Raw genomic sequence first — 20,820 nt, forward strand, 5'->3', positions numbered from 1 at the left:
ATGTTTAGCCCACGAACCTCTAGGGCTTATGGGAACTGGTGTTTTGTTAAAGGCAGCTTAACAACATAAATATTGAATAAACAACAATATTAGGTTGTTTTTAAAAGGAAAAAAAAAACAACTACCATCCTTATCTAACCATATGAAGCGAGCAACATACTGTTGAGAGAGGCTCTGTTCCCAGGCTGCATTTTATTACGTTAGCGTAGTTACAAATGTCAGTGGGAGTTTGAATGAGGTTTTCTTACTTTTTTAAAGTTGTGGTTTTACTTCAGCTCTCCATAAGAGGTGAAATTGATGAGGAATTACAGCTTTTACATGGATTCAGCTTGTCATTTCATTGAAGGGGCTGATGGACCTAGAGTTTAAACTGGTTGAACTTCTCATGTTTACCCTAAAGCAATCTGGCCTGCTAGCAAACAAAACCCATTTTGTGCTCAGATTTTTTTTTTTTTTTTTTTTTACACCTTTTTGTTAAATGAGGTTAAGGTTTTTCTACCAGGATACCAGACAAGTACAAAATGGCACCCTTTGTACTTGCCTAGAATGTGTTGCTTTTACTGATTGAATGCAGTTCATATTTTAGCACAGAACTAGTATGCGGACAGATGATTTAACAACATTTTAACAGAGATTTTTTTTTTCTCTCCCTCTTCCCCAGCCAAAGGCTCGTCCCTGACAGTGGTGTCCGGCTTCTGTGTATGGAACCGGCAGGCAGACGGGGAATAGTCCGGAGCAGTCTGCATACTGCTCTGGACTGCACGAGGCCTTCTAAAATCAAACCCACATTACTCTCAGCTTCCCACAATCCTCAGGGTGGAGATGATCTGGACTGCCCAGTGAAGTCAATGTGGTCCTACCTATTTCTCCCAAAGCCGTGTGTGTGTGTGTGTGTGTGTGTGTGTGTGTGTGGGTGGGGTGGGGGTGCGGTGGCACTGTACGGGGATAGCGTGGCGTGCCAGGGGTCTAATGAGCGAGCCAACGACCCCCCACGCAAGTGTTGTCCCAGTATTTTGAGAGGGTCTTCCTGTCTAGTTGGAAGTGGGAGGAACAATAGCAACAGCCATCGGTCTCTTAAGCTGCGGTTCAAAGCTCATTTGGGTTCAGGTTAAGGGCTGCCGCAACAAGCCGTCGTGACGCTGAGCAACTGGGGAGACAACAAGCCGATCTCTTCCGTGTTTGTTAGAATGAGTGTGTGCGCGCGAGTATTTTTCTCATGTCAGATTCTGCTGGACTACTGGAATTTCCAACTTAATTACACCCCCAGCCCTGAACTCAGAAGCCTTGGAAGGAGAGCAGGAGCAGCAGCAAACTGTTACTTGCAACACCTTAAACAACACACAATCACCTTGTTGTTTCACTTTCCGTTAGTCTGACTATCTCACGGTGACACGTTGAGTAACCTCAGGTTACGCACGGTAGCCTGAGAGGAGCCTGTAGGGACGATCTGGTCAATTCTTTTATCATCCAGAATAATTATGCAAGTGTTACCTTTTTATGATTTCTTATGAGCTTTTTACACTGAACTACAGAGAGTCTTTGTAGACATGGTGAAGACAAGTTGTGCTTTCAAATGTGAAAAGGACGCCTGATGTGCCCATTCGATTGAATCTTTTGTCAGAGAGAGAGCTTAATTTTCTGAATCTTTTCATTGCGCAAAATGATCGACACAGTAGACCTACCCCCAACTGTGAACAGCACTAAATAACTACTTTCTCCACAGGCACTGCTTAGTTGTCCACAAAGCTAGCCAAAAGCTGCTATCAGCTTTGCCAACTACTTTTTTTTTTTCTTTTAAACTAAAAGGTAGGCAGTCTTGCTCATGAAGCGGTGATGGTGCATTGCCTGTGTGGATATGAAGAAAATCTGTGCAAACCGTATTGTTATTGCCACAACTGACCTACTTTTTACCCTGTGTGAAATCTACAGCTGTTGTGGGCAGATGTAAATTGTAATGTTTATTTTTCCTACATAGGGAATCAGGTATGGTACGTCTTAACTGGAGCAAATGTTATGCACGTCACCTGTCTTCTGTGGGTTTGATTGTCCCTCCTATGTGTAACCACTAACCAAGCTCTGGATGTTAGTTTCAATGCCTCACCGAAACACTATGTTGGTGTGCGTTGAGTAAAGATTTGTCACAGTAAAACGGATAGCCAGGCATTATACTCTATTCCTTTGTCAAAATGGAGTAGTAGTAGTCTTAAATCAGGCAATACTTGCCCATTTTTAGTGGTCTTGAGTGGGTTTTATGGTGCGAGATTCATGGAGATGGCTTCACGGGACACATTTAAACTTTTGGCAACACCCCCTGTTGATTTATGGAACCTCCACTGATGTCAGAAAAGTGTGGAAAAGTAGACAATTTTTTAAAAAGAATCTTAATTTAGCTTTTTTCTTGTAGACTATGTATCAAACAAGTATTGAAGTATCCCTATTTGAGAATACATATTTTGTTAACAAATTGTACATAGTGAAATATGTATTTTTGCACAGGCATTTTTCGTACACACTGAGTTTTTGGTACAATTTTCCCCAAAAAAAAAGTCATTATTTATTTATTAAAGTGATGAAAAGTCAGAGTGGTTCACTGCCAAGTCTATATAATGCAATACGCCTATATGTAGAAGCTGAAGCATCTCATGAATCGTGTACTTAAAACCTTTTGAGGAACAAAGGTGAAGTGTCGCCACTGTAGCATGTCTGTATGAGAGGATACCTTTATTCACTTTTCAAGGTCTCAATCACATGTGCTTTTTACAAGACATTTTACATTGCCTATGAATCAACACAACAAAAAAAAGTTACTATATGACCCAATTAGCCTGTGATTTTGAAATGTCCTGCAGGCTTGAAGCTGCACCCGTTGTCTAACCAGTTTCCACGGACTCTTCAGTCATACACTTTGTAGACCTTAAACACATTTCACGATTGAAACACTTGCATTCTATTATAAAGGCTGAAGGGACTTAAGCAATCATTGCAAGGAAGAGGAACACTTCAAACAGTGCAACTGCTTGCATCATTATTGCCAAACAATTTGAATCACAGCTTTTAAAGAAATAGTTTGCAGCTTTTAAAAGAAATATCAAATTAAGAAAGTGCCTGAATTAGTTTCACCCTGACTGTTTTGAGGACAGTATTTTTTGGGTTGTTTTACCTTACTTGAATGTTTCAAAGTGTTTAGGAGTTTGCTTTTAAATCTGCCTATGAACCCTAAATGTGGTAAAACCTGAGCTTGTCAGCTGCCCATTATGAAACACTTTAGTATTGTGTGTGTTTGGTTTTTGTTTTGGGTTTATCCAAGTTCTCCGGACAAGACGTCGAGATTTTCTGTTCGCCTCAGTGTGTGGCTTAAGCCCCCTCTGGTTTACTGGGTTTTGTACGTAAAAACCTTCAATCAAGTGTTTTGTTTACCCTCAAACTCAACGGACATCTTGACGTTTCCAGTTGATGGAAACATCGTGAGGATGTTTTTAATTAGCACCATAGACTTGGAATGTGAACGTGAGAGAGAATACAACTCGTGTTTGGGAGGAAAAAATAAATCCACCATTCATACTATGTAAAAGCGTGTATAGATTTTTTTTTTGTATACATTATCAAAATCATTTTCAGCTGGACTTATGTATTGGCTGCTATGTAATTCATGAACAAAACATAGGTTAGAATTAATATTTAAAGAAAAAAAGATTGTATAGTACATTTGTTTTGTAACAAGTTTCTGTAAATAAAATAATTTATACTGCTATTTATATGAAATGATGTCTCTGCCTCTTTCCTAAAATAAAAAAAAACAGCCTAGAGAAATGCAATCCAAACAGTTAAACAAATTTTATTATATACACAATATAAGAGTCACTTTGTCAGACAAACTACAGGTTTGAGTATACCAAGAAGAATGATGCAAGATGCCGTTCCTGTAATGAGAAAATATGGCCTCCGTGGTTACATGTTGATAACTCTAGACAACTTCTGGACTCTGTTGAGCAGCAGGTCGCCCTTCTTGATGGTTTCCTGGTACTGCCAGTTTTTGCTATCAGGTCTGGAAAGAAGAACAGGAAGACGTTTAGCGTTCTGCCTTTGGTTACTTAGTTATTTTTGGAAGTATTGAGGTTTGAAGAATAGTAACATTACCTATTGGTTTCCACAATCTCATTCACTTTATCAATTTTACAGTGGAGACGGCCAGCAGCGATGAATCGGGACAGTTCCCTGAGGAAGGAGAGGAGATTTAGTTCAGTTAGCCAGAACAAAAATCAGTGATAACATGAAGTTTGCCTAAAACCTTAACCTGTGCCCATGGTACGATTTATTACAATTATTCACTTTCTTGACAAGAGTTAGATGAGAAGATTGATACTGCTCATGCTTTTACAGTAAATGTGAAGCTACAGCCAGCAGCTGGTTACTTTAGCTTAGCATAAAGACTGAAAATGGCTAGCCTGGCTCTATCCAAAGGTAACAAAATCCATCCAACAGCACCTCTAACGCTCACTAATTAACACGTTATATCCAAAGTAGCAGCTGTACAGGGGGTTATGTGGTGGACCATTTCTTCGCCAGATGCAGTAAGTCTTTGCTGGTTGCCTGGCAACTTTGTGGTGATGACAAGACTCCATGAACCGCTTCATATTTCAGACCTGCGAGAGGTATCTTATCTTCTCATCCAACTGTCAACAACAAAGTGAACAAGTATATTTCCCAAAATCTCCAAATATTCCTTTAATGTTCCCAGGGAGCAATAATTAGACACTATGTCATGGTTAATTAATGCTGACGCCCACTAAGGGATAAAGGGGTGCACAAGTAAAGCTTACTGGAAACAGGAATCAGGTCATTGGTTCCCATTTCTTGCGTTTGTGTTGTTTTGTCTGTTTAGCTCTTTACAAGTCCTTCCATAGAATTTAGTAAGTACAGATCTGAGTCTCCACCCTAAATGCTGATCCATCTTGCATCTAAAAATGTATCATTTGAGATGATCTGACAGAAGTACGTACATGCAAAATCCTGAGGAAAACACTAGAGGGAACTACAGCTAGCATTTCTGCAGTGGCATTGAGGCTCGACCGGTGTACAAGATGAATTTTTAGAATGTCTCCAGAGGATGTGGCATATGAACATGGTGTACAGGCACTCACTGGTCGATGAACTCTGTGCTGACACCAAAGGCCTCAGCCATGTAGCCCAGGGTGAGGGAGCGATAGGACTCTAGCAGCTGGCTGTAGGCCTGGATCCTCATCTCCCTCACATAGTAGCGGTAGTGTGGCGCAAAGAGCCAGTCCTTCTTCATCTCCTGCTCCACCATAGCTGTGGCACAAAGAGAACAAACTGTCACGATGTGGCAGATCAAGAAAAATACAGTAGCATGGAGCACACATAATGCCTGTGAGTAAAATCCTATTCTGACAAATTAAATATTGGAATATATTAAATAACTGACTGGAAAGAACTTTATGAGTTTGTAGTGATAAAACAGCGGGATACCACTCTACAGGCGACCAGATAAAGTGTTTGTTTCTTCAGTCCGTTTTTCAGGTCAATAAAAGAAAAGGCTTTCTCACCCAGAGACTGGAAGAAGACAGAGTAACGGCACTCGTAGAGGGAGAAAAGATACTGGCGAACATCAGGCAGACTGTGCAGCACCTCCAAGATCTCTGCTCCCTTTATTACCTGAAGAACACCACATTTCATTGCAGTCATACTGCCAAATTACACATGTGTGTCTGAAAATGCGTAATGCTAGCACCATAACCTGGGAGACGGTATATTACAAATCCAGTATACATGATTTGATGAGGCAATTAGATGAATTCACCACCCTTTTCACTGCTTACACTCTGAGAAAATTCACAAACACACACACACAAACTTCGTCAATAGTCTTTTGTGAGTAAACACGCTCAGTCTCCTACCTTTTCACGGAGGTCAGGCCTTTTTAGGGCGATCATGCAGACGTAGACGGTGTAGGTGACAAAGGTCTTATAGTCCATGAGCTCATAGGAGGTGAAGGTGGAGACTGTGTCAAGGAAGAGCTCAGCAGCTTGTTTGAAGTCTCTGATAGCCACACAGTACAGACCCTGGTAGACCTTCAGACGATTCCTCCTGTCCCAATCTCCCCCCTCCTCAATGAGGCTGTGGACACAGAGATGCATAGGTAGATGGGTATTGAAAAGATTACCAAAACTGTTGGTGGAAATGTTTCAGAACAAGGATATTAGAGCCTTTACCTCTTTGCTTTCTCTGAGTTGCGTGTGATGAGGTCGCTATCCATGTAGAAGAGGCCAATCCTCAGCAGGTAGAAGACGATATCTAGTCTGTGACCTAGAGCCACTGTCTTGTCATAGGTCTTCCTGAAGGCTGTTAGGGCGCCCTCCTGTGGACATACAACTTAGGTGGTCAACTGTGACCAGTTCATGTAGCTACATCTATCTTGCCAAAGAAAAACATACTATTTACTGCTATACTATTTCAGAAAGAAACTGTCAACCACTTTGCCATAATGTCTGGTCACTTTAGGGGGGATGTACAGCAACTAAAGAAACTAGCCATTATTGATTATCTGTCATCCAAAATACTGAGAAGCTGATATTCTGTGTAGTGGAGTCGAGAGTTCCACTTGCTTTAATAAAAGTCAATGACAGGAAAAGATGCTGGAGAGGGCTTTAATAGTACTTAGGATTTTGGCTCTGATACAAAGCAGCGTTTACTGAACAGAAAAGACATCAGTGAGTGATATTTTCCTAAAAAAAAACAAAAAAAAACAAACATATTTAGCATTAGCATGAAGAGTTTATGATATTAACTGGCACAAATACCAATATTAAACAAATGTGCACTCTGAAAAGTGTATGAATTTATCAACATTTGAAATAGGCAACTTTCAGTGGGTAATATTGTTTTATGTTATGAATTCTGTCCACACAATGTACTCGTCTGCAAAGGTCACAATGCAAAAGGTAATTTATTGCAAACTGTAATGACACTAAAACTCTTACTGCTTTGAATAAAATGAAAGGCAGCTCAATGAAATTGTGAAAGAAAGGAAAACAGCATAGTCCCTAAGATAAATAGCATACTTTAGTCTAACTTTACAACTTCTTGGTTATTGAACTAGAGTGCACACACACTACATGGACAATAAAATGACCAATCATAACTATTCTCAGTATGGTGCTGACCGAATGTGTTACAACAGAAATAAAGAAAATAATTAAATGACACCACTTTTCACAGATGTTTCTCTGTCAAATAGGGTAAATACTGTGTATTACTCCTATCAATATGGCCATGAAGTTTAGCCTGGATTTGTAGATTAGTATTAATGGTGTCATGTTAGGTAGTATTCAGCAGTTGTCTTTCCCTTTCTAAGGTCACTCTAATCATTGCTTCAGTAAAGCATTTTCACAAATAGTACAGCTGATGATAAAAGTTGCATATATCTAGTGATTTGCCACACTAGCTCCACTTCTATTTTCCCCCAGATATTGCAATACATGCTTATTTCAAACAAAATATGTTGTCTACAGGCCAACTTCTATTAGCCACTTTCATCAATCTGCATAACTGACACATCAATGATATCTGCCAAGGTGTCAAACAGTGACAGTGTATATAAACTTACCACATTAGCACGTCAAAAAAACCCACCAACAGTTGGCCAGCTGTAATTTCACACTTTACAGGACATTATGCCAAAGAAAGCACTCATAGTTTTGTGTGTTGACTGAGGAAGAGTTACCTTGTCTCCAATTCTGATCAGATATTCAGCCTTGGCCATCATGGCGTCTCGTATCTCGCTCTCTCCCAGGTTCTTCTCTGCATCCTCCAGCACATCATCCAGGCGCTTCAGCTCCTCCTCGTTGGCCTTCTTCATTTTACTCAGCAGGTCACTGTCCAACTGCCACTTCAGGTCCTTACACAGACCCTCATAATACGGTGCCATATCTAAAGCAGAGAGAAAACAATATTGTTAAACCTGTGGACTAGATTATGAAAGCCCTCACTTCAAAAGCACCTGGTGCACGTCATATTTTCGACCCAGAGAGGTTTAGAGATGATTTTTCTACAAGAGAATATTACTTTAACTTTAATTGAGCACTCAGCCTCGCCAGTGGAAGACGATATAAATAAAGCAGAACTTGGAAATGAAAGGAATTTAACCTGGTAATGTTACGCAAAGTTTAACAAACAACCCTTCGTCAGATTGCTTGATGGCTAACGTTAGCTGACGTTTGCTAATACAGTTAGCTAGCGTGCTAATTTCCCTGTGTTGATCTTTATGTTAAAGTGGAATACATTTTTGGATTTGGTCAGCATTTAAGAGACAATTCTGTACCCAGCACAAAACGCATGGGCGTACATTAATGTCAGCACCATGTATATAACGGCCAGGCTATCGTTACAAGTGACATAGTTAGTGCAGTGAAATGCTAACTCACTGTTAGCTTTGATAGCGTCCATGAGCTCAGTCTTCACTTTAGCATCCTGCCGGTGACCGTCCATTGTGAGCAGAAACTTGAGCTGCGCTATCCTCAGATCAGGGTTCTTAGGCAGACCCTCTTCTTCTAGATTCTCTAGCGGCATTTTTTGTCAAAATATAGAAACAAAGACACAAACTGAAGGTTTTCTTTGTGTAGTCAGTCCACTACTCGACGTTACCAGCTAATCTACGATGACTACGGAAAACACTGGACTGTGTTGTTTCCGCCGGAGCGTCAGTCAGCAAGGGGAGAAAAGAGCGGAGGACAGCCTGCCATTTAATAACCAAGTTATCATTTACTGCCCCCTGCTGGACATGAGTATGAACAACATCTGTGTCCCAATTCCACGTACTTGGCTAAACTAATCATTGTTGTATTACCTGCTGTTTTTTCAATAACTACATAAGAAATCAACATACTTACCGCTGTATACTAACATGACATGATAGGCTACAATAGTGCTCTGAAGGATGTCAATCAAATTGCTTTGAAACTTTGAAATGCAACAGCCAATTTATCTTCACAAAGAAAAACTAAAATGTTTTTCCCCCCGAAGATTTACTTAGGCCTAGTTATACTTATTAAAGAATATATTTATTTGTTTTCTAAGATCAAGAGCTGTCTCACTGTTTTGCAGCTGTGAGCAGCACCTCCATTTCCTTTGTGCAATGCATTGTGGGTCAGTAGTGTCCATCAACAGCACAGTCAAGTGTTTTAAGTATGCATACTGACATTTCTTTATATACTTAATTTTGTCACGTTTCCAGTGCGAACACACAACACTACTGATAGGATTAGTATGGAATTGGGATTTGGTGCCAGTATTACTGTCGTCTTGATCACTGTATGCTGATAGGCTCCAGCTCTCCATGCGGCCCTTAATGTGAACAACAGATATAGAAGGATAGACAGAGATTAATGCCTGTACGAAAAACCCTAAAGCAAAACTATTGTGTGCTACGGTCAGCAATAGTGTTATATTTTATACATGAATTGCCATAAATGGTCTGAAATACAAACCCACAAATGCTGATGGTAAAATCTATGAAATCCCTAAACTATGTCATATTATTATGAATTTACACCATTAAGATTGATTTGTCTTTTCTGCAAATCAAAAACTGAGTATAAACTGAGTTTACATGGTTTGGACTCAAATACACCCCTGCATCAATCCAATATAATAGTCCACTGAGATGAGCAGATGAGTGACGCACACAGGGGAAGTCATTGTCAGGGTTGAGGAGTGATTGCTGGTTACTTTATTCCTAGTCAGAAAGTCTGAAAAGTTAATGATAACCAGCCTGAAATACTTCACAGAGTCCATGCAGTCTGGGCATGTGTACTGTAAGGTCCATGCCATTAAAGACAGAAAGAATGGAAACTTTGCTGCAACAGCTGGTAGGCTTTTACTGAATTTGGTTAATAGAAGACATTTTTATATACGTATATATAAATGTTCACAGGACAGTTTAAGCAGTAAGAAAATATGTTAGTGTCTTTTATAAACATTGCTATTTTTCCTGCATAAACCTGACAGTATGCTTTAGCTCTAACAAACTTTTATTAACAGGGAAAATGGAAGAAAATCAGAATAACATGTTGTTTTAGGCAAGCGGGTTGTTTTTGAGTTTGTCTGAGCTCAATGAGTCATCTAAACCACAGTTTTAGCTGAGTCATTGCACTTTGTCAGTTTCTGAGTTATTTTTTATTATCATTCAATACAAAACTTAGTACGGCACTCAACAAATTCAGTTTCTAAATATCCATTTGTTTGGATTTGTTTTTAATTGAGCTCATGACAGCAGTTATTTCATATTGTTACGAGAGGTCATCAGTTGTTTTGATGATCAGACTAGTCACTTAGTTATACACTAAGTGGTCCTTATTTCTGAGGAGGCATTTAGTGTATTCTCTATGCTTTTAAGATATTTTATCAATGGTGTTGACAGTATTCATTTCCAGGGTAAAGATTATTCCTGAATGATTAGGATAAGAGCATATTTTGAAAGCTACTTATCAGTTTAGTGTGTCATTTTACACAAATACATTTGCCTTATAAAAATACCAGCCTTTTACCCCCCAGGAGATGTAATACTGACTACATACTGTACCTTGTTCCACCATTTTTGTGAAAAAAACAAACAAAAAAAAACACACACCTCAGGGAAAGTTTGTCCAAATGCATGGACTTTTCCCCATCATTAAAATACAGGATTGAGGTGTAAAGTTATCTTTTGCATATTTTTATTTGAATCAAGGACGTTGAAATTACTTAAAAGTGTGAAATAAAGACAAACAGTTAGCTATTTCACATGAAACTGGACATTGCACACTGTTCTTCACTCTGCTTTGTAGACCCACGGCAATGCTCTGTTCCTCATCATTATTTTGGGAATTGGAGGAAGTTTTCAATCTGGCTACCACATTACCGGATTGAGCTCTCCCTCACCGGTGAGATGCATCACCTTTTTTTTTTATTGTATATTTTTTTTACTGTTATTTGTTGCTTTACTTCTCTCTCTTCAAACTCTTCACCTCCAGTTACTGGTAGTGGCTGAGTGTGTGTGTGTGTGTGTGTGTGTGGGGTTGTGTGTCTAAATGTGAAAAGTAAAAGATACATCATTTCTCACTGAGTTCAAAGCCACAAAATAAAACTTTCACTGCAGTACATACAGCGCTTCATCAACAGCAGCTGGTATGACAGATACGAAGAGCCTCCACCTCCACAGACGATCACGATGATTTGGTCCCTTATTGTTTCCATGTATGCTGTCGGGGGACTCTTTGGTGCTGTCAGCGTCAAATTTGTCTCAGGCGTGCTGGGAAGGTGAGTAAGACATGCGTAATGCAGCATTCAGTCCTATAGCCTAAAAAGACTTGATATGTGTTCCTTCATCAGAAAAAAGGCGATGATCGGCAACAGCTTTGTTGCCATTGTGGCAGCAGGGATCATGCTGACAAGTAAAGGTGCCAAATCATATGAAATGATTATTGTGGCAAGGATCTTGTATGGCTACTCAGCAGGTAAGCCACCAGGACACATGTGTACATAAACACATCACGTTTTTACCTGATGGATTAACATCCTCTCACGACCTGCAGGTTTGGGAATGAGCATCCATTTAATGTACCTCGGAGAGATTTCACCCAGAAAGTTTAGAGGCATAGTGACTCTGACCTCAGCGACCTTCATGTCACTTGGCAAACTGTCTGGACAGTTTTTTGGACTGAGGTATGCACTTACTGTCAATATGTATGAGAAGATAACAGTTGTTTTGATTATCTTGGAGGATAAGAGTCACCTACTCGTTCAGCTAAAGGGTGGCAGGCGAGTTGGAGAAGAATTTTGTAAGCTTTGAGAATTGTGCAAAAAGAGCTTCAACTCAGTATTAGGAAGAAATAAAAATGCAATTTTCTGCAGGAAAAAAAACATTTAAACTAAGCCGTAACACAACACTTCATTTTGTTTTTTCAGTGAGGTCCTTGGTCGTGAGGAGCTGTGGAACATCGTCCTCTGTGTCCCTGCATTTTTCTCATTGGTTCAGGTTATAGTGTTGCCTTTTCTTCCCGAGGCTCCCAGATACTTATTCATAGAGAAAGGTGATGATAAGGCTTGCAAAAAAGGTTGGTATATTTCCCCATATTCATGCAGTACCTGACCAAACAGCCTTTTACAGTTTGAGTATTAAACAAAAAAAAAAATGCACTACATGAAATTCAGCAAGCGATATTTAAGGATAGGCTAATTGTCCTCAAAAACAGCTCAACGTGCTAAAGAGCTTGGTGATGTTTGAAGTAAAGGCGTGTACAGTACAATGTAATCAATATTACGTTTTAAAATGTTAAGAGGTGTATATTGTGGCATACATGTGACAACATAGGTTGTGGTCTACCAACACATGTTGGATCATAGAGCCTTTGTCAGACCTTCTGACCTCACACTATAAATACATTCCTGTTTTATCACTCTGCATAAGAAACACACATTCAAACACATGATATATTTATTTTAAATGGGGGTTTTTGTGAGCAAAGCAGCACATTTCTCAGTTTTTTGTGTCTGTGTCGCTGGACTTTCTCGTCCCAGCTCTCCAGAGTCTGTGGGGCCAAGGTGACTACAAACAGGAGATGGATGAGATGTTGGCCGAGCAGGCGGCCATTGAGGCAGCCCCACCAAAAAGCCCTCTGCAGCTCCTGAGGGACAGGACTGTCCGATGGCAGCTTATCACCATGTCCATCATCTACTGCTGCAATCAGCTGTCGGGCATGTCTGCGGTGAGGATGGAAATACTTTATTTCATGCTCTTTTTAGCATCCAAACAGTGAAGACTATAGCCTCTCAAAATCTAACAAATGCTTCTCTGCTTCCCAGATCAGTACCTTCTCTTTTGACATCTTCCTGAAGGCAGGTATACCGAGCGACAAGATCCGCTATGTTACCTTGGGTCTTGGAGTGTCTGAAATCATCACCTCCATCTCCTGTGTGAGTGACTCCTTCAGTCTGTACCTGAGCGCTCCACATCTTCACTCCACTCATGGCACAGGCCATCTTTGCTTTGCATGTTTTCTTGATTTGGCACATAGAAATGCTGCATTTTTCGCCTTTACTTCCTGGGCCATTAATTGAGAAATTGTGGGAAACTTTTGTTGTTCAGTTCAGCTATTAATCTGCTAGCACTGGCTGCCACTGCTGTTCATATAGCATTTCAAAAGCCCCACCTCCATCCCAGCATCCACCTGTAGGCTCTGAGTCTACAGTACCTTCACCTTGGAGGAAAGTTATCGTCACCCCCCACTCCCTGCTGTGCTGAGCTTGGTGTCCTCTTAAGGGGAGTGACAAGGTCAGAGCCGAGATGGCAAACATCAACCCTGTACATATTCGACATTCACATCTCGATAATTGACCATTCCATGAGAGTTGGTGGTCAACTTCTAACAATCATACAAACCCCCCAAAATATTGTTGTTGTTGTTGTTGTTGTTGTATATCTCTTGACAGACAGGGGCATTTTGCCCAAGAGAACAATTATTAGCATATTTCTATTATTATTTTTTTTTACCTTTCTCTCTCTCAGGGACTGCTGATTGAGCACACGGGGAGGAGGCCGTTGTTGTGGGGGGGTTATGGTGTCATGTCTGCCAGCTGGGTGTTGGTCACTGTCACGCTCAACCTGAAGGTAAACCTGCTACTTTTGAATACTGACACAGATGTAGCCATGTGTGAGGTTAGAAGATATGTATTTTAAAGGGCTGGTTCACCCAAATGACAAAGAAACATTTTTTTTAATATATTTTCGTACCCAAAGTAGTGGCAAGCCATCCAAACAGTTTTAGTTTTATTTGCACATGTTTTAGACATCGTCTCTGAGATTTCTGCCTCTACCCAGATACAATGGAAGTGAACGGAAATTTTGTTTGTGATGCTCACAGCAGTGAAAAAACACATTAAATAAACTTGACAGCAACATTATTTCTCAGAAACAATGTCCCGGTTACTCTTGATAATCCACATATTTCACTAAGAACTGGAACTTTCTACCAAAGTAATAGTCCCTGTGAACACCACAAATGAAATTCCATTGACTTCCATTGTATTGGGGTGATGGCAGAAACCTCAGAAAACAGATATCTCAAAATCTCTGCAGATAAAACCAAAACTATCTGCATTGCTTGACACCACTAAGGGTAAGTGAGAAAATATGGTTTTGTAATTTGGGTGAATGGACCCTTTAATGCCATTAAAGTAAAAATGAAAATATACTGCCAACAAAACAGAAACTGACCTAATCACATACAGGCAAAAGGTGAATTAGCTCTGATTGCTGCAGTGTACAAAGACAGCAGTTAAATACTTGCTTCCAAAAATTGTCTATACAGCAGGATGTATTAATATTCACACAAAATTGTCTTCATGCAGGATTCCAGCTACTGGATTCCATACATTACCGCTAGTTTGATCATCCTCTTCATCATCTTCTTCTGCGGAGGACCTGGTATGTGCTTTACAAATTCAGTACATTACACACTGTGTTATCGTTCACATAGAAAAGATGTTTGCACGCAAAGATTATTATTTGATTATTTAATTAACTGAATCGCCTGTGTCGTCGCTCTGGTTCACCCAGCGGGAGCTACAGCTACTCTCAACAGCGAGATCTTCATCCAGTCCAATCGACTGGCAGCCTTTGTCCTCATGGGGATCCAGCGCTGGTTGTTTTTCGCTGTGCTGGGCCTAGTCTTTCCATTCCTTATTGTGAGTACAACAAACATGATAAGAAGCAACACACTATAGCTTACACTGTAAAAGCAACTGCAAACCTGGCTTTTGAAGATAAATAGGATTTTCAGTAACAATCAGGATTATTTGTTGTGATATATTTTGACATTTAGTTGTACAGCCACACTTTTCATTGATTATAATTAAGATCAACGACAGCATGAACATCTTTTAGTGTGCAATAGATATTTAAATATCATTAGAAAAGTTATCTATGTGTCATATTGTATCGAAAGACAAACGCCATCTCAGCACTTTCGTGAAACATTAACACATGAAGCTCATTCTGATGCTTTACACTGCATTTCCTCTGTCCCAGAATGCCCTGAACTCATACTGCTTTGTGCTGTTCGCCTGTATGTGCCTGCTGGGTTGTCTTTATACCTTTTTCCTGCTGCCTGAGACTAAAGGGAAGACCCTGCTGGAGATCTCCGAGGAATTCAAAGCCATCACCGTCTGTGGGAAATCCTTCTTAGAGGAAACGAGAGTGGAGACCAAGTTATGAGACAGTCCAGATACAGCAGCTACTGATGTTTCAAACTAGCAGAGGAATAATGAATGGCCAAAAGGACAATATTTATGCTTAGTGAAGTATTTTAATTAATTGTAAAAACGTCAATGTCAATGTATTGGCATTATTCTGTTATTTCTGTGATTTTCAGTTCATCCTTGTTCCACAGCAGAGCTGTTTTTTGAGGGAGGATTTTTATGGGATTTTTTTCAAGAGATTTTTTACAACATTCCACACTTGCAAACACCAACACCTGGAACAGCAAATAACTAGTAAAATAAACAGCCATACTTTTACACAAGACAGCATAGTCCCTCATTCGTCCAGGAGTGTTCCATCATAGAAAAGGTTTCAGTCGTGGTCATCTGGACACTGTTTTCAGAATCAAGATGTTTCGGCTCCCATCCGGAAGTCAATTAATCCTCCATTTTCTGGATGGGAGCCGAAACGTCTTGATTCTGAAAACAGTGTCCAGATGACTACGACTGAAACCTTTTCTACGATATACTTTTACACTCAACAAACACACATAAGAAGTAATAAATAAATAAATAATTTCTTTGACTTTGATTTTCTTTAACTGGGAGGTCAGAACTCATACTATCCACAACATGTAAGGGTGTAAGGCAAGGTAATAATTTTAGTCAGAAGAATGAGAAAATAAAGGCTTTCATTACAAGATGTTTTCTATCCATGCAGAAAAAAAAACAACTTAATATTTATGGCTTAGTATTCAGTTTGACATGCTGTATGAAAATGCTCATGTTTTCAATGCAATGTTGACTTTAGAGATAAAAGAATGAAGTAACAATTTAGTAACAGGAAGTTAGATTTACTTCTGCATCTCAAGCAGAGTTACAAGTGTTAAGCAAAGTATTTTTTTCAGTGATTCTTATTAAAACTTGAAAAGAGAGGGCAACCAGTTCTACATCACTGCAGCTGTGCTGTCCTGTAGGTTGTCCATACCTGGTACAACTGCACCTGCAGCTGCAATGTGTTTGTCACTAATAGGTCAGCACTTTCCTTCCTTCTGCTCTCCTGCAATAAATCATCCACTGCTCCCTTTGGGCTCTGCTGTCTGTCCTTTGACCATTGCAGGGAATTCAATTAATGGAAACTGTCCCAGAAAGTCCCATAATATTGTTTCTTTTCTCTTTCTTTGTGTCTCTCAGGGCCAGTTGATTGTTTTTTTGGCAGCATGTTGGCGACCTCGGTGTTAATCACCATCACACTCACACTGAAGTTCAACTGGTTTCTTTTACTCTTATACCATATCGTTATAGTGAGACCATGCAACTTTTGCAGGTGACAGTTATAGGATAATCCTCAATGCTAAACCACTACTACTACTGTTTAGCATTTAGATACAATGCTAAAGTAGTACAAGTGGAGAAGTCATAAAATCAGCATAGTGACTTAGTAATGTCAGGTGTACAGTAATATTTACCTAAAATTTGCTAGCATTAGCCACCATAAGCTAGTGGTCATACCAGACCAAGTAAGGCTGTAGCAGCAAAACCCCTGAGTGTATTAAATTGAGCAATGGTACGTTTTATTACTTTTCATTTGTAAGAGGAAGAACGTGTTACTTATTCTCTCAAGAAGTATGGCCGTGCTTTAAAGTAGACAGTGTCAGTGTATATATTGTGGTACTTCCTGACTGTTAAATGGACTAATCTGACTGGAGCATTTTGCATGTTGTTGCCCTTTTTCCTCTTTCAGGACATCAGGTGTTGTGCTCCATGTATAGTCTTGCTTGCTTATACAGCATGTGTTATGCTAATGCACCACATTGTGCAAGCATTTTCTACACTCATACAGCAAGAACACTAGAATCAGAATTGCCCAGTGGACAGTTTCTTCCTCGGGACACTTTTCTCCACTATCCTTGTGCCTTCCTCATTAGTATGAATTCTGCAAACCACAGTAAGTCCTGGCCTGTGAGTCCTCTTCACCCCCAGTTGGCTCTTTGAGTAGCTCACTGGGTATAATGATATATATTTGAGCCTTTGAAGGTCTCCCCCCCTCCTTATCACCAGCCAGCAGCTGCTAGCAGCCACAGGGTCTTCATTAGCTGCTAAGCACACTCTTTCCACAGTCCAGGACTTTGAGGATGCGAGCTGTGATTGGCAGTGTCTTGGCTAGGCTGATCATCCTGTACCGATGTCCTGCTGTGCCTTGTTAACACTGGAGGAGGATTAAATGGAGGATTAATTGGAGAAACCACCATGAACGGTTTACTCTAGCAGACCTGGCTAGTCCCTGTATCCAGTTTGTTTGTTTTTATTGGTACCAAGAGGCAAAAATAATGGCACAGATAATAAACAGAAAAAAATTAATTGACTCTGGTCCAATTTAAAGCCTGTCCGAGACAATCATATGGATCTGTAATTAAAATTCTGAATAAGGATTCAGCAAAGTATAGTGCTAAGGTGTGTCTGGGTCTCAGCGGCTTTAGTTCACAGCTGTAATGGCTCCATTACATCAACAGATGGCAATGTTTATCCTCTGCTGAGATGCACTAGGCTGATCAAGCCTTCACAGCATGCATTCCAACACAAAACAATAACTGTAGCCCATAGCAACCAGGGCAAATTAATTTCAATTCTGAAATATAGAAGTTCACAAGTGATGTGATGAAAGATGCTGATATAAAGTCCAAGAATAAAATGAGATAAAACCACTTGTGAACTTCTATATTTCATGTTATGTCACATGTCCAAGTAAATAACATTTACTATAATTTATATTTTAACATTTGGCATGTTTTAACTTAAATTTTGTAGCCTACTTTGGTTCAGAATATTAAGTTTGATGTCTTGAAATCAGCATTGTGTCAGAATCTGTCCAGTGTTTCTGAATTGTAGTCAGTCAGTCTGCCATTACACAGGGAAATTGTGCTATAGCCCATATATGATTCAACAGAGTTTAAGACGTAACTGAATACATGTAATACTTCTAAGGTTTATTCACCAGTGTTTTTACCTCTACTTAAGTGCCTCTACCTGAGAAAATGTTAGTAATTTATACATTTACAAAAGGCACTCAATACTCCCTCTAAGCATTTGTTTTTATAATGAAATGTTGTATCTAATAGAAAAACACAAGACACTACCATCTGAAGACTCTGCTCTGGGTCATACTTACCCACCTACCTAATGGTCTTTTTAGGCCTTTTATATCTTTCACTGAGACTCCAGCAGAAAGAAAAGGTGAAAGGAGGGCCATTATTCTTCTGTCTATCCGCCTGGCAACACTGAGCTCACTAGCAGCGCTGCAAATCAGAGAAGAGTGAACACAGTTGGATGTATTACAGATTAAATGAGTCACTGTTTCATAAGTCTCAAATTGTACATTGGTCTACTTGGATGATTTCTGGACATGCAATAACTATGCTGATTTCTCCAGTGAATAGGCCTACACAAGATGTTCTGTGTAAGCCATGTGAATATGATTATTAAATAAAACAATGTCAGTTAGTGTGCAGGATGCACAAAAATTCCACCTGATTAAATTGTCCATTGTGTCTGAAGATTATTCACTTTGTCTAAGTGGGAGAGAATGAGCAGCAGATGTCAGGGGAATTAGCAGGTCACACTGACACTAATCAGTGGCCTCAGAGGACAGTTTCAGTTTCTGTCTGTGCCAATACAACTTTTCTTGAAGTTATATGTAAAAAGCATTTCATAGAGCTGTTAACTCTATGTTTGTTGATTTCACTCCATGGCTACAGTAGAATCATGGCGATTTACTGTGTGGGGATCCTCATAATAAACCATTAACAATAAACAATACCCATAGTTTACACATGAGGTAGCTTGATATCCAGCCTAAATGGCCATTTTGTTACCACTATATTTAAATCACTTGACAAAATTTGAGATGTGGACAACCATTCAGAGGTCTGCCACCAGGCTACGCATAAGGAGGGTCATTTAAAAAGGGAGATATCATGTGGTAAGCCTCTCTGGACAGGCTTCCCCTCCACGGTCTCACCTTGCAGAGTCAGGAGGGCGGAGTCAGGTCGCCAGGTAGAATTCGGCTCACCTGGTCTGACTGCCTGTTACATCCAGTGTTTAGATGAAGCCAGCAATGTTTCAGATTCCATGTCTGAAAGGAGCTTTTCTCTCTCCACACTGGCTTCCGCTATTTGTTTGGGTTTGGTTCCATTTGGTTTTTGTTCACTGTACTCTATTGTTCAGTTTTGTTTAATTTCGGTACTCTCGTTTCTCTTTTAGTTGGTCAAAAACAAACTGTTTTACATAATGTTTGACATAATAAAGGTCTTAGGGTTTGTAACTTTAGCACATTTTTCTTTTCAAAATAGAGCCACTGTAGGGGGTATGACGGTGTAGTCCCTCATTCGTCCAGGAGTGTTCTATCGTAGAAAAGGTTTCAGTCGTAGTCATCTGGACACTGTTTTCAGAATCAAGATGTTTCGGCTCCCATCCGGAAGTCATTCTCAATTGTGAAAAAATGGGAAAATCAAGGAAAATGGGAAATTAGCAGACCACAGGAACCATCTCCGTTTTAATCTAACAGGGTTTATGTAACTCAGAGTAGCTTAAATTTCTAGTTCCCGTCCCATTTTTTCACAATTGAGAATGACCTCCGAATGGGAGCCGAAACATCTTGATTCTGAAAACAGTGTCCAGATGACTACGACTGAAACCTTTTCTACGATAGAGGGTATGATCAGCCTAAAGGATTGAATAAATTTTTGATGAATAACCATTAAACCTTCTCAAATCAACATTTTCACATATTTCATCCACATCAACTTTCCTCAAACACTTGTAATCATTTACAGCCACAACTGCAAATGGTATGAGACAAAAAGGCCCATTTACCTTTATATATATCACAGTGTAATGCTAATTTGTAGGTCTTGGAAAGTCTTGAAAGATGCGTCCATGTAAAGTCAACATCACAGACCTTCTGTGCCTCACTTACAGCTGGAGGACTAATCGGTCCACCCATCATCTCTGCAAAACAGACAAACAGAGACAGAGGGAGGTGGGGGCAGAGAAAGAGAGAGAAGAAAAGGCAGGAAATAAGTGAATAGACACAACAGTCACTTAAGTGATATGCATGAGGGAAACAGTGAAACAAATGTGAATAGTGTCCTGCATTAAATGTTGCTATCGGTGGTGATTTCGTACAGGTGGCACACAGATGGGACCCCTCCTGGGACCTGAGCTTGTTAATGAGTCACAAAGAGGAGGGGTGGAGTGGGCTGATATCATGAACCAGACGGAGCCCTCTGGCAGCGCAACATCGAGGTACCCAGCATGCCATTCTCCATTACGGCAAGGTGCCCCTAGGGCCGTTGGAGCTGCAGATTAATCCAAACCTGGCAGCATTTCGCCGTGCCACGTGTCAGACTGAGCAAACACTGGAAATGAATTATTATTTTCTCTAACTGTGGCTAAAAGACAACAATCAGGCCTAATGAGGGCCCCCATAGAGACTTGTTATGTGCTCTAATTAATGGTGCAGAGTGTGTGTCATGATTATTTACAGTATTTAATTGCTTTAAAAAAGTC

At 40.0% G+C, this 20,820-nt stretch overlaps 3 protein-coding genes across 6 annotated transcripts in view; 2 read left to right on the plus strand and 1 right to left on the minus strand.

Moving 5' to 3' along the window:
* Positions 1-3,571, plus strand: part of LOC122887938 (ataxin-7) — a 33,209-nt gene extending 29,638 nt beyond the window's left edge. For all 3 annotated transcript variants that reach the window (XM_044221664.1, XM_044221673.1, XM_044221684.1), the window contains one exon: positions 662-3,571. In XM_044221664.1, the coding sequence (XP_044077599.1) occupies positions 662-679 (18 nt within the window). In that variant the 3' untranslated portion in view covers positions 680-3,571. The remainder of the gene's footprint in view (positions 1-661) is intronic.
* Positions 3,572-3,819: 248 nt separating this feature from the next.
* Positions 3,820-8,724, minus strand: psmd6 (proteasome 26S subunit, non-ATPase 6). Its single transcript, XM_044221716.1, has 8 exons — positions 8,442-8,724; positions 7,742-7,947; positions 6,231-6,376; positions 5,916-6,135; positions 5,565-5,673; positions 5,142-5,310; positions 4,138-4,215; positions 3,820-4,045 (listed from the first exon to the last, which is right to left on the minus strand). Exons 1-8 carry the CDS (start codon positions 8,584-8,586, stop codon positions 3,949-3,951), a joined length of 1,170 nt encoding a protein of 389 aa, XP_044077651.1. The 5' UTR covers positions 8,587-8,724; the 3' UTR covers positions 3,820-3,948.
* A 1,022-nt stretch (positions 8,725-9,746) lies between these two features.
* slc2a9l1 (solute carrier family 2 member 9, like 1) lies at positions 9,747-15,648 on the plus strand. 2 transcript variants are annotated; one of them, XM_044221695.1, is made up of 12 exons: positions 9,747-9,884; positions 10,842-10,937; positions 11,153-11,313; positions 11,386-11,510; positions 11,589-11,718; positions 11,962-12,110; positions 12,574-12,761; positions 12,859-12,969; positions 13,562-13,663; positions 14,404-14,479; positions 14,612-14,739; positions 15,083-15,648. In XM_044221695.1, the coding sequence occupies exons 1-12, from the start codon at positions 9,822-9,824 to the stop codon at positions 15,266-15,268; spliced, it is 1,515 nt and encodes a 504-aa protein (XP_044077630.1). In that variant the 5' UTR covers positions 9,747-9,821; the 3' UTR covers positions 15,269-15,648. The 2 variants fall into 2 exon arrangements, with proteins under 2 accessions (XP_044077630.1, XP_044077639.1); XM_044221704.1 differs by having other exon boundaries at positions 12,859-12,891.
* Positions 15,649-20,820: the final 5,172 nt, after the last annotated feature.

Source organism: Siniperca chuatsi, linkage group LG2, assembly GCF_020085105.1.
Source record: "Siniperca chuatsi isolate FFG_IHB_CAS linkage group LG2, ASM2008510v1, whole genome shotgun sequence".
Lineage (NCBI taxonomy): Eukaryota > Metazoa > Chordata > Actinopteri > Centrarchiformes > Sinipercidae > Siniperca > Siniperca chuatsi.

Excerpts from the sequence above, each read along its gene's own strand:
- psmd6 (XM_044221716.1), bottom strand. The coding sequence starts at position 8,586 with ATGCCGCTAGAGAATCTAGAAGAAGAGGGTCTGCCTAAGAACCCTGAT. Across the intron at positions 5,674-5,915 it reads GGCCTGACCTCCGTGAAAAG|GTAATAAAGGGAGCAGAGAT; the intron begins GTAGGAGACTGA and ends GGTGTTCTTCAG. Across the intron at positions 4,216-5,141 it reads AGCACAGAGTTCATCGACCA|GGAACTGTCCCGATTCATCG; the intron begins GTGAGTGCCTGT and ends CTCCTTCCTCAG.
- slc2a9l1 (XM_044221695.1), top strand. The coding sequence starts at position 9,822 with ATGTGTACTGTAAGGTCCATGCCATTAAAGACAGAAAGAATGGAAACT. Across the intron at positions 12,970-13,561 it reads TCATCACCTCCATCTCCTGT|GGACTGCTGATTGAGCACAC; the intron begins GTGAGTGACTCC and ends TCTCTCTCTCAG. Across the intron at positions 14,480-14,611 it reads CTTCTTCTGCGGAGGACCTG|CGGGAGCTACAGCTACTCTC; the intron begins GTATGTGCTTTA and ends TGGTTCACCCAG.